This window comes from Hyla sarda, chromosome 4 (genome assembly GCF_029499605.1).
Source record: "Hyla sarda isolate aHylSar1 chromosome 4, aHylSar1.hap1, whole genome shotgun sequence".
NCBI classification, from domain to species: Eukaryota; Metazoa; Chordata; class Amphibia; order Anura; family Hylidae; genus Hyla; species Hyla sarda.
Window position 1 is genome coordinate 166869158 of NC_079192.1, and position 13648 is coordinate 166882805.

General features: G+C 48.1%; 1 protein-coding gene across 1 annotated transcript in view; it reads left to right on the top strand.

The window, feature by feature from the left end:
- The first annotated feature begins 6903 nt into the window (after positions 1 to 6903).
- Positions 6904 to 13648, top strand: part of SNX1 (sorting nexin 1) — a 64819-nt gene continuing 58074 nt past the window's right edge. The window contains exon 1 of the mRNA XM_056572634.1: positions 6904 to 7496. Coding sequence (XP_056428609.1) covers positions 7392 to 7496 — 105 coding nt within the window. The 5' untranslated portion in view covers positions 6904 to 7391. The remainder of the gene's footprint in view (positions 7497 to 13648) is intronic.

Genomic DNA, 13648 nt, shown 5'->3' on the forward strand with positions numbered 1-13648 from the left:
CACCCCGGGGCAGAATTTATCCTCTCTCTGCCCCAGAGACTCTTGCCATGTCCGAATACGTCCAGGAGAATCTAAAAAAGGGCTTTATCCGTAAATCCTCCTCTCCTGCCGGAGCCGGATTTTTCTTTGTGTCCAAAAAAGATGGCTCCCTACGTCCTTGCATTGACTACCGCGGTCTTAATAAAATCACGGTTAAGAACCGCTACCCCTTACCCCTCATCTCTGAACTCTTTGATCGCCTCCAAGGTGCCCACATCTTCACTAAATTGGACTTAAGAGGCGCCTATAACCTCATCCGCATCAGAGAGGGGGACGAGTGGAAAACGGCATTTAACACCAGAGATGGACACTTTGAGTATCTGGTCATGCCCTTTGGACTGTGCAATGCCCCTGCCGTCTTCCAAGACTTTGTCAATGAAATTTTTCGTGATCTGTTATACTCCTGTGTTGTGGTATATCTGGACGATATCCTAATTTTTTCTGCCAATCTAGAAGAACACCGCCTGCATGTCCGTATGGTTCTTCAGAGACTTCGTGACAACCAACTCTATGCCAAAATTGAGAAATGTCTGTTTGAATGCCAATCTCTTCCTTTTCTAGGATATTTGGTCTCTGGCCAGGGACTACAGATGGATCCAGACAAACTCTCTGCCGTCTTAAATTGGCCACGCCCCTCCGGACTCCGTGCTATCCAACGCTTTTTGGGGTTCGCCAATTATTACAGGCAATTTATTCCACATTTTTCTACCATTGTGGCTCCTATCGTGGCTTTAACCAAGAAAAATGCTGATCCCAAGTCCTGGCCTCCTCAAGCAGAAGACTCCTTTAAACGACTCAAGTCTGCCTTTTCTTCGGCTCCCGTGCTCTCCAGACCTGACCCTTCCAAACCCTTCCTATTGGAGGTTGATGCCTCCTCAGTAGGAGCTGGAGCTGTTCTTCTACAAAAAAATCCTTCCGGGCATGCTGTCACTTGTGGTTTTTTCTCTAGGACCTTCTCTCCAGCGGAGAGGAACTACTCCATCGGGGATCGAGAGCTTCTAGCCATTAAATTAGCACTTGAGGAATGGAGGCATCTGCTGGAGGGATCAAGATTTCCTGTTATTATCTACACCGACCACAAGAACCTCTCCTACCTCCAGTCGGCCCAACGGCTGAATCCTCGCCAGGCCCGGTGGTCTCTGTTCTTTGCCCGATTTAATTTTGAGATTCACTTTCGTCCTGCCGATAAGAACATTAGGGCCGATGCTCTCTCTCGTTCCTCGGATGCCTCAGAAGTTGATCTCCCTCCGCAACACATCATTCCACCTGACTGCCTGATCTCCACTTCTCCTGCCTCCATCAGGCAGACTCCTCCAGGAAAGACCTTTGTTTCTCCACGCCAACGCCTCGGAATCCTCAAATGGGGTCACTCCTCCCATCTCGCAGGTCATGCGGGCATCAAGAAATCTGTGCAACTCATCTCCCGCTTCTATTGGTGGCCGACTCTGGAGACGGATGTTGGGGACTTTGTGCGAGCCTGCACTATCTGTGCCCGGGATAAGACTCCTCGCCAGAAGCCCGCTGGTTTTCTTCATCCTCTGCCTGTCCCCGAACAGCCTTGGTCTCTGATTGGTATGGATTTTATTACTGATTTACCCCCTTCCCGTGGCAACACCGTTATTTGGGTGGTCGTTGATCGATTCTCCAAAATGGCACATTTCATCCCTCTTCCTGGTCTTCCTTCTGCGCCTCAGTTGGCTAAACAATTTTTTGTACACATTTTTCGTCTTCACGGGTTGCCTACGCAGATTGTCTCGGATAGAGGGGTCCAATTCGTGTCTAAATTCTGGAGGGCTCTCTGTAAACAACTCAAGATTAAATTAAATTTTTCCTCTGCATATCATCCCCAGTCCAATGGACAAGTAGAAAGAATTAACCAGATCCTGGGTGATTATTTGCGACATTTTGTTTCCTCCCGCCAGGATGACTGGGCAGATCTCCTTCCATGGGCCGAATTTTCGTATAACTTCAGGGTCTCTGAATCTTCCTCCAAATCCCCATTTTTCGTGGTGTACGGCCGTCACCCTCTTCCCCCCCTCCCTACCCCCTTGCCCTCTGGTCTGCCCGCTGTGGATGAAATTTCTCGTGACCTTTCCATTATATGGAGAGAGACCCAAAATTCTCTCTTACAGGCTTCTTCACGCATGAAGAGGTTCACGGATAAGAAAAGAAGAGCTCCCCCCGTTTTTTCCCCTGGAGACAAGGTATGGCTCTCCGCTAAATATGTCCGCTTCCGTGTCCCTAGCTACAAGTTGGGACCACGCTATCTTGGTCCTTTCAAAATTTTGTGTCAAATTAATCCTGTCTCTTATAAACTTCTTCTTCCTCCTTCTCTTCGTATCCCTAATGCCTTTCACGTCTCTCTTCTCAAACCACTCATCCTCAACCGTTTTTCTCCCAAATCTGTTCCTCCCACTCCTGTTTCCGGCTCCTCGGACGTCTTCTCGGTCAAGGAAATTTTGGCTGCCAAAAAGGTCAGAGGGAAAAATTTTTTTTTAGTAGACTGGGAGGGTTGTGGTCCTGAAGAGAGATCCTGGGAACCTGAGGACAACATCCTTGACAAAAGTCTGCTCCTCAGGTTCTCAGGCTCCAAGAAGAGGGGGAGACCCAAGGGGGGGGGTACTGTTACGCCGAGCGCTCCGGGTCCCCGCTCCTCCCCGGAGCGCTCGCTTCACTCCCTCCGATGCAGCGCTCCGGTCACGTCCTCTGACCCGGGGCGCTGCGATCCTGCTGCCAGCCGGGATGCGATTCGCGATGCGGGTAGCGCCCGCTCGCGATGCGCACCCCGGCTCCCCTACCTGACTCGCTCCCCGTCTGTTCTGTCCCGGCGCGCGCGGCCCCGCTCCCTAGGGCGCGCGCGCGCCGGGTCTCTGCGATTTAAAGGGCCACTGCGCCGCTGATTGGCGCAGTGGTTCCAATTAGGGTTTTCACCTGTGCACTTCCCTATATTACCTCACTTCCCTTGCACTCCCTTGCCGGATCTTGTTGCCTTAGTGCCAGTGAAAGCGTTCCTTGTGTGTTCCTTGCCTGTGTTTCCAGACCTTCTGCCGTTGCCCCTGACTACGATCCTTGCTGCCTGCCCCGACCTTCTGCTACGTCCGACCTTGCTTCTGCCTACTCCCTTGTACCGCGCCTATCTTCAGCAGCCAGAGAGGTGAGCCGTTGCTAGTGGATACGACCTGGTCACTACCGCCGCAGCAAGACCATCCCGCTTTGCGGCGGGCTCTGGTGAAAACCAGTAGTGGCTTAGAACCGGTCCACTAGCACGGTCCACGCCAATCCCTCTCTGGCACAGAGGGTCCACTACCTGCCAGCCGGCATCGTGACAAATACACTGTTATTAATTTGTCTGCATGCACCATTACCCAGCAACAGACGAAGGTCTTGGAAAAAGGCCTAGGATTTGTACCACTATATTCCTTTGATCTATACCAGACCATCAGGGATGTAAATAAATTCATTCGAGCCCTTACTGTAAAGAAACATTTCTGTGATACAGATATGGTGGAAATACAATCAAATGGATCAAAACCTTCTATATTGAACCAAATAGGAAAAGCCAATTTACCGCTCCATACGAGCTTTGCAGATCAGATCACATGTTTAAACCTCATGGATTTGCAAGTTCCATCTAATAGTACAAACAATGATATCACTTCCACTAAGGACATTTTTTCCACTACAAACCCCAGCTTCTACCCTATTAACTCTAGAGTCGAGGCCATGGATATATATCAACGCAGAGTGGAAATGGACTTGCGCAATCTAGAGAGACAAACATCAACATCACCTACTAATTTCAATAAGAAGGAAAATAAAGCCTTACAGGATCTAAAGAATAACCCACACATACATCAGACAGGCAGATAAGGGAGGATCTGTGGTTATTTTGGACAAAAGCCTGTATGAAAGAGAGATCATGAATATGTTAGGGGATGTAACAACATATAAAAGAATTCCATCTGATCCCACGAATGTGGTGAGAGCAAAACTGGAACGTATACTGGAGGATGGGGTTATGTTTGATATAATCACTCTAAAACAAAAAGAATTCCTTAATCCCAAATATCCAAAAATACCGGTTTTTCATGCTCTTCCGAAGACCCACAAAAATGTCTTCCCACCCCCTTTCCGCCCTATAGTTGCGGGTATTGATTCGCTCCTTGAGCGTTTGGGTAATTGGCTCGATCATATGTTACAGCCCCTGGTCCAGAGAACGATGGGCTATATTAGGGATACTAAGTCTCTCCTAAACGCCATGTCTCAAATTGAGTGGAAAAGTGGGTTTGAGTGGGTCTCATGTGATGTGGTATCACTATATAGCTGCATACCACATGACAAGGCTGAAATAGCGTTAACATATCATCTTAACAAATACACTGAGTACAGTCCCTGTTTAAGACAGTATATAGTTGAAGTTCTGGCTTTTCTGTTACAACACAATTATTTCACCTTCAATGGTCTGTTTTTTCTTCAGGTTACTGGTTGTCCTATGGGGGCAAAATTCTCCCCCTCCCTCGCTAATCTTTACATGGCGTTCTGGGAGGAGCATCGTCTGTATGCCACCTGTAATCCGTACCAGAGTAACATCTACTGGTACGGCAGATATATAGACGATCTCCTCCTAATATGCCAAGGTTTGGGGGAACATGAAAGTGATGGTTTTTTGTCTGGCCTCAATGATAATGATTTGAATCTACGCTTCACTATGGTTAGAGAAAAAGAAACGATTAATTTCCTTGATGTCACTCTGGTGGGGAACAAACGTACTCTAAAAATTGATACCAGTATGTTCCGCAAAACCACAGCGGGCAACAGCATTCTGCATGCCCAAAGTGGACATCCTGCACATACCACTAAGAATCTCCCTATAGGGGAATACATAAGGGCAAAAAGGGCATCCTCGAATGACACATCCTACCAGTTAGCAAGTGCGGGCATCACAGGACGCCTGAAACAGAGGGGATACAGTGGTGCCACACTCGCTAGGGCAAAAGCCATTGCCGATTCCAAATCCAGAGAAGAATACTTGCTTCCGTCACATGAAGAAAATAAGGACGGGTGCTTCATTCCTACTTTCACCACTCCTTATAGTCAAAACTTTGATCAAATCAAAAATATTATCACTAAGCATATCCCGGTACTACTACAAAATGACGACATGGCGAAACTGTTATCTGGAGGGGTTAGATGTGTAGCCAAAAGATCTAGATCTCTGGGGTCTATTTTGTCACCCAGTGATCTACCGGGCGACAAACCTGCCAACACATGGCTCCATTCCAATGGGAGCCATAAATGTGGGAGGTCACGGTGTAATATATGCGCTCTAATGCCCTCCACCCATCAGGTTGTGTCAGTAGCAACAGGCATTAGTTACACTATAAAAAACTTTATTAACTGCGATAGCGAATATGTTGTATACTGTGCAACATGCGTTGCATGCAGTATGCAATACATTGGATGCACGGGACGAAAACTAAAAAGAAGGATATATGAACATCTTGCTATTCGTCCGAATTTTTCCTCCAGATCTATGTCTGGTTTGACCAGGCATTTAGTGGAGCACCATGAAGGGAAAAGTAACACTGTTTCCATCCAAGGAATTGAAAAAGTACCCCGTCCCAAACGGGGGGGTGATTGGTTACATGCCCTTCATACAAGAGAGGCTTTTTGGATTCTAAGGATGGAAACACGTGCTCCTAAGGGTCTCAACTATAGAAATGATCTCATGTATTTTTATTAAATCAGTACACACAAAAAAGTTTATACATTTTTCTTTTTCTTTTGGCCTTAGTTGGTTTTTTCTATACATCACCTTATTGTGGCTATGGTAAAACTAACTTATCTTTGGAGTTTTATTTCAAGTTGTGATTCCTGTTCTTTGTTACTATATATACCTATCCACAGGTCCCCATGTGTCCGTATACTAAAACATATTCATGATTTCTCATGTCTCCCAGACAGTTTTATCACATGTTTCTATATGTATCCTTTATACATCGCATTCAAGCACTTAATTTGCTTAAACTGCTAAACATGCCTATTATCATGTTACATTTAGTTACGGGCTAAACTCTCATGTGTACGAATATATTTATTTGCTAGTTTGGACTTTTAGGTGGTAATTCACAACATGCGCTTTTTACTATGTGACAGGCTAATTCACAACATGCGCTTTTTGTTATATGACAGGCCAATTACCCGACAGGCTAATATCCCACTAGCGGCCGCTACACTATTACACTGCATTGTTCGCACATACCGCATGCCTGTACACGTAGTATGTATTGATATACGGGTTACGCATGGGTTAATCGGCCATCTTTTTTCACCTAGTCAGTTCTTACCTGGCCGCACCTTCTTTTTTCTTGACTACCTTCCCTATGCCACGTCACATCCTGTTGGACGGAGGCGGGGAGTTTTTTCCACGGTGGGACCCGACCATATGCCAGAGGGTATTTAAACCCCCGTGTGACTAGGTACCAACGCCATGACTAAGAGCAACTGCTCGAAACGCGTCGGCGTTTCACCCCCCCCTTGTTTTTAAGTGACATGTCACTCGTCACCTCTGTGGCGACTTTCCATGTTTTAATTGGTTGCCATTAAAGGTTAAGTTTTATTGGATCACCTACCCAGGAGCTGGACCCCTTCCATTTTCCTCCTCTCACCCCTGGAAATGACACTCATAAAACTGCACTAAACACACTGTGGGGGAGATTTATCAAAATCTGTCCAGGGGAAAAGTTGCTTAGTTGCCCATAGCAACCAATCAGATTGCTTCTTTCATTTTGAACATGGCCTCTGCAAAATGAAAGTAGCGATCTGATTGGTCGCAATGGGCAACTTTCCCTTTGGACAGGTTTTGATAAATCTCCCCCACAGTCATTGAATATGTCCCCAACTGCTGTGATCGGATGCCGGTGTCAGCGCTCCACTGATCAGATCCTGTAACTTGGATGTGGGGGCTCACTGCACTTCGTTATAGTGTTGATCCAGAGGAAGACCCAACTTATCACCATGAGGTAGAAGTCATATCTCCTCATATAAGATAAAAAATAAAGCTCCTTTCCAAATCTGGCAATAAGAATACATCCCGGGATCAACAATCTTTGTACAGGAATGTATCTATATTTATCTGTGACCTTTTTTCACTGCTGACAGGATGAAAATCTTCAGCTATCAGACTTGACACTTTCCTTTGTAAAGTCATTCCCCACCTTCCACCACACGAGGGCGCTGCTTCGCATTTGTTTTGTTTTTCTCCAGTGTTTGACGTCAGCGCGACATCGCCCTCAGCCCACTACTGACTCCGGAGTTCCTGTGTATCCGCGCAGCTTCCGGCAGCTCCAGTGATGGCGGCTGAGAGTAGAGTCTTACAGCACGGTCCCCCGGAACTGGATGAAGATGAGGAGGCACCGGGCAGCGACACTGAGGGAGAGGACATATTTACAGGGGCTGTGAGTATAGTATGGCCAGCAGGTGGCGGTGTCCTGTACCCCGCCTGTGATTCTACATCAGGGCAGTTTGTGATCTGCAGCCACACATGGTGCTGTCATCTGTAGTGCGGGGTTACTGAGGGCTCAGCTGTCGTGTCTGCTCAGACCCCTGGGCCAGAGGTGAGGAGGGGTCCAGACATAGCAGTCACTGCTGCCACTATTCTGTACCTACAAGTGGCCCCTCAGGTGTGCACCCCAGAGGAGGCTGAGGGGAGCTGTGCATGTGTACCCCCCAAAGAAGGCTGAGGGGAGCTGTGCAGGTGTACCCCCTAAAGGAGGCTGAGGGGAGCTGTGCATGTGTGCACCCCTGAGGAGGCTGAGGGGAGAGCTGTGCGGGTGTGCACCCCAGAGGAGGCTGAGGGGAGCTGTGCATGTGTACCCCCCAAAGAAGGCTGAGGGGAGCTGTGCAGGTGTGCACCCCAGAGGAGGCTGAGGGGAGAGCTGTGCGGGTGTGCACCCCAGAGGAGGCTGAGGGGAGCTGTGCAGGTGTGCACCCCAGAGGAGGCTGAGGGGAGCTGTGCAGGTGTGCACCCCAGAGGAGGCTGAGGGGAGCTGTACAAGTGTACCCCCTAAAGGAGGCTGAGGGGAGCTGTGCATGTGTGCACCCCAGAGGAGGCTGAGGGGAGCTGTACAAGTGTACCCCCCAAAGGAGGCTGAGGGGAGCCGTACAAGTGTACCCCCTAAAGGAGGCTGAGGGGAGCTGTGCATGTGTGCACCCCAGAGGAGGCTGAGGGGAGAGCTGTGCGGGTGTGCACCCCAGAGGAGGCTGAGGAGAGCTGTGCAGGTGTACCCCCTAAAGGAGGCTGAGGGGAGCTGTGCATGTGTGCACCCCAGAGGAGGCTGAGGGGAGAGCTGTGCGGGTGTGCACCCCAGAGGAGGCTGAGGGGAGCCGTGCAGGTGTACCCCCCAAAGGAGGCTGAGGGGAGCCGTACAAGTGTACCCCCTAAAGGAGGCTGAGGGGAGAGCTGTGCATGTGTGCACCCCAGAGGAGGCTGAGGGGAGCCGTGCAGGTGTACCCCCTAAAGGAGGCTGAGGGGAGCCGTGCAGGTGTACCCCCTAAAGGAGGCTGAGGGGAGCTGTGCAGGTGTACCCCCTAAAGGAGGCTGAGGGGAGCCGTGCAGGTGTACCCCCTAAAGGAGGCTGAGGGGAGCTGTGCAGGTGTACCCCCTAAAGGAGGCTGAGGGGAGCCGTGCAGGTGTGCACCCCAGAGGAGGCTGAGGGGAGAGCTGTGCAGGTGTGCACCCCTGAGGAGGCTGAGGGGAGAGCTGTGCAGGTGTGCACCCCTGAGGAGGCTGAGGGGAGAGCTGTGCGGGTGTGCACCCCAGAGGAGGCTGAGGGGAGCTGTGCGGGTGTGCACCCCAGAGGAGGCTGAGGGGAGAGCTGTGCGGGTGTGCACCCCAGAGGAGGCTGAGGGGAGAGCTGTGCGGGTGTGCACCCCTGAGGAGGCTGAGGGGAGAGCTGTGCGGGTGTGCACCCCTGAGGAGGCTGAGGGGAGAGCTGTGCAGGTGTGCACCCCAGAGGAGGCTGAGGGGAGAGCTGTGCGGGTGTGCACCCCAGAGGAGGCTGAGGGGAGCTGTGCGGGTGTGCACCCCAGAGGAGGCTGAGGGGAGCTGTGCGGGTGTGCACCCCAGAGGAGGCTGAGGGGAGCTGTGCGGGTGTGCACCCCAGAGGAGGCTGAGGGGAGCTGTGCGGGTGTGCACCCCAGAGGAGGCTGAGGGGAGCTGTGCAGGTGTTTCCTTGCAGTCTGCATTCAGTAATATTTCGGCACATTGTACAGTATACATGTAGCACGTGAGCTCCAATGAGAACTGGGATTGATGTGATGAGTTTATAACAAACCTTGTGCGGTGCTTTTCAATATGTTAGTGCTATACAAATATATACAATACAACAGAAACAAATAATGAGTCAGCACTACCGCTACTCCAACAGCACAATAGGGGCAGCTACATTTCTTTGGGTAGCCACCATTTCAGATGCCTCGCGGTGCTCAGACAAGATCAGATATGATCAATACATCTTGAAAGAAATACAGCATGTGGGGACTCACCTCATTAAATACTCACAAAAAACTTGCAAGAGGGGGAGGATACAAACGGGGAGTACAGCTGACTGCAACAGCGTGGTTTGGCACTTCCTAGTGCTTCCTCTGGCCACAGTCTATGCAAATATAATCACATGTGGACTGCAGTTCTTTAACCCCTTAAGGACGGACCCATTTTTTACCTCAATGACCAGGCTCTTTTTTTTTTTTTTTTTTTTGACGTGTATCTCTTTAAAGGTATTCACTTTAGAACGCTTTTTCTGAGCAGAGCAATTCTGAGATAGTTTTTTCGTGACATATTGGACTTTATATAAGTGGTGCATTTTTGTTGACGCATGCAGCATTTTTTGTGAAAAACTTAAAAATATTGTGAAAAACTGGAAAATTTCTGGCATTTAAAATTTTTTTTTTTATGGTGTACTCTGTGCGGTAAAAGTGATGTACTTTTTATTGGTATCATTTTTGCGATACGTGCTACCTTTTTGATCTTTTTTTATTCCGCTATTTGTGCCAAAATTGGCAAATTTTTCGCTTTTTTTGTGTATTTTTACAACGTTAACCGTGCAGGATAATTTACATTACAGTTTTATAGTACATGTCATTACGGACGTGGCAATACCTATTATGTATATGACTTATGTGTTTGGTGATAATACAGGGCTTTTATTGGGAAAGGGGCCTTTTTTTATTGTTTTATTTTACACTTCATACTTTTGAAAATAACTTTTTATAAAAATTTTTACAGGTTATACTATGCTGCAATACATTTGTACTGCAGCACAGTATGACCTGATGATCTGCAGATACTACAGACTGTGCGGTCCAGCCTGTGGCTGGATCTCTCAGGCTTCTGTAGCAGCAGACAGGACGTATGCATATGTCCAAATGCGCGAACGTGTCGGATGTTTGGACGTATGCATACGTCCTATAGCGGGAAGGGGTTAAGCTTATTCGGTCTATTACCATTTTGGTATATATATATATATAAATTTTGATATGCAAATACATGCGCAGAAGTTTCCAGGAAGCAGCTGCTTGTATATAACTGCTGATAGAACTGGTTTGCACAGCGTTGTCTGATCTCTGCTGTTTAGGTGCAGGACATGGTCAGGTGGCTGTTATCTGTCTCCAGCTCCTTATAGAAAGAAGGAGATGACAGATGTTGTGTTCTTTCTCCGCTGTGGATTATTGCTGGTTTCAGCTTCTGTGATTTTTGGTGTTTACCTAGCTGCAAAACACTATAGAGTATGTGGGCACTTGAAGGGGTATTCCAGGCAAAAATATTTTATCCCCTAGATGTCTGATCGCGGGGGCCCCGCTGCTGAGAATACCCCCCCCCCCCCCCCCGCTATCTCCCTGCAGCACCCACATTCTATGCGGGTGCTGAATCTCCAGTTTCGGAAACCTCCGGGTTTCCGGGACTGGGGACGTGATGTCACGCCACGCCCCCTCCATTCATGTCTATGGGAGGGGGCATGACGGCCGAAACCCGGAGGTTTCTGAAACTAGAGACGCAGTCCCTGTATAGAATGCGAAGAAACAGAACAAAGTGAAAAAACAGAACATGGCTGCACATCCACAGCTTGTACTACGATCTAATTGATTCTTAACATAATTAAAAAAACAAGCAGGTTTTTAGTGTACCTTTTGATCAAAATGTGCAAGTTCACTCTTCAGGTAAAGACCACCTGATTAGAGTGGGTCCCTAAACCAATACTGGCGTAGCGCTGGGCAACACCAAGCCCACAGCGGGAATGACCTATTGGCCAGGCAGCCCCACTGCCACCTGACCAAGCCCCTGTCTCTGACTGCTATTTTGAACTTGTTTTCCCACAGTGTCTAGACCATCCAGTTGTCAGCAGGAAGAGTCTCAGGCTCACACCATGTTGAGAGTACTGCTGACTAGGGATCGACAGATATCGATTTTTTTTAGGGCCGATAACGATAATCTGCGACCTTTCAGGCCGATAGCCGATAACTTATACCGATATTCCGGTATAAGTTATCGGCGATTTCCCCCCGGCCCCACAGATCAATGATTTAAAGCGGGCGCTTTAAATCAATGACCTGCAGTGGCTTTTACGGGGGCCAGAGACCACCGCCGCCACCCGCTTCTCTCCCCCTGGGGTCCTCCCTAGTCCAACCACCACCGCTGCCCCATTGCCTCCCCCATCCCCGGTTTTATAATTACCTGTTCCCGGGGTCCGCGCTACTTCTGGCTCCAGCGGCGTCCTGAGCTGTCACTGTGAGTACTGACGGTGACGTAGCATTGAGGACGTCACTCGTCATTGCGCAGCGCGCAGGACATCGCAGGAGCCAGCAGTAGTGCGGACCCCGGGAACAGGTAATTATAAAACCGGGGATGGAGGAGGCAATGGGGCAGCGGTGGTGGCGGCGGTGGTCTCTGGCCGGGGGGTGGCATTATAATTGCCGATAATATCAGCCAAGCCGATAATCGGTCGATTCCCTGCTGCTGAATGCCCTCTTTGACATTCTATGAATTAGCAGTTTGTGGAGTGTGTAGGGGAAGGTTATCAAGGAATAGAGATACAGAACCATTTTCTTCACCACCACACCGGTCCTTAGGTTGTGTGTGGAAATACAACTTGGCTCCATTCACTCCATTAAAACAGCTACAATACCACACACAACCTGAGGACAGGGGGGGGGTTCTGTTTTCCTAAAGCTCCATACCCTATTCAATGAGGTGTAAACCTGATGCTCCCCTTGAGAACTGCCCCATTGACAGTCTAAACTGTAGTGCCCCACCCTGTGGCTCACCATCTATAGGAAAACTCCAACTTTTGGCTTAAAGATTTGTTCAGACCCTAAAGGAGTTATTCCATAAATGAAGTTAGATGTACAGTTTATGGGGGAGATTTATCAAACTGTGATAAAAAAGAGAAAAAAAAAGTGGAGTGATTTTCTCACAGCAACCAATCACAGCTCAGCTAATGAGCTCTGGAAAAGTGAAAGCTGAGCTGTGATTGGTTGTTGTGTGAAAATCACTCCATTTTTTTTCTCTCTCTGTTTGATAAATCTGGGCCTATGTGTTTACTCTATCAGTAAAATAGTAAAGTAAGAAGAGAGTTTCTTATTGTGACAAATTGTACTTTACATTAATGGTACATTTTCATTGCTATATTTAGCAGTTTTTGTAAAGAAAAATGTGAAAAAAAAAAATAATTTGCATTTTTCTTGATTTGGTATTTTCTGCTCGTATGACAAATAGCCATGCTGCATCCAATTAATGATTAATTCACATCCACAATCTGTCTACTTTATGTCCCCATTATTTGATAAACATTTTTTTACTTTTCTTTTTAAATGTTAGAAGGTTTATAAGTTTTTAGTAGCAATTTTCCAGATTTTCAAGAAAATTGCAAAATCAGATTTTTCAGGGACCAGTTCAGTTCTGAAGTTGAATGGAGGGGCCTTTATGTTACCCCCTTAAACCACCCCATATTATAAACTGCACCCTTCAACCCCTTCCCCAACAGGACGTATTGGTACGTCCTGGGTTCTCTCCCTTTCTATAACGCGGGGCCCCGCATCATAGCGGGTCAGGCCCGGCACCTAGCAAAGGCCGGGACCCATTGATAATAGCACTGATGGCTGTGCTGCGCGCAATTAACCCTTTAGATGCGGTGTTCAAAGTTGATCGCCGCGTCTAAAGTGAAAGCTAATCAATGCCGGTTAGCTCAGTGGGTAGTTCAGGACCACCGCGGCAAAATCGCGGCATTCAGAACAGCTGGAGGACACGAAGAGGGCGCCTTACCTTCCTCCTCCGTGTCCGATCGCTGAATGACTGCTCCGTGCCTGAGATCTAGGCATGAGCAGTCAAGCAGCAGAATCATTGATCAATGTTATCCTATGGGATAACAATGATCAATGTAAAAGATCAGTGTGTGCAGTGTTATAGCCCCTAGAGGGAGCTATAACATTGCAAAAAAAAGTGAATAAAGATCATTTAACCCCTTCCCTAATAAAAGTTTGAATCACCCCCCTTTTCTCATGAAAAAATAAATAAAAATGTGTTAATAAAAATAAACATGTGGTATCGCCTCGT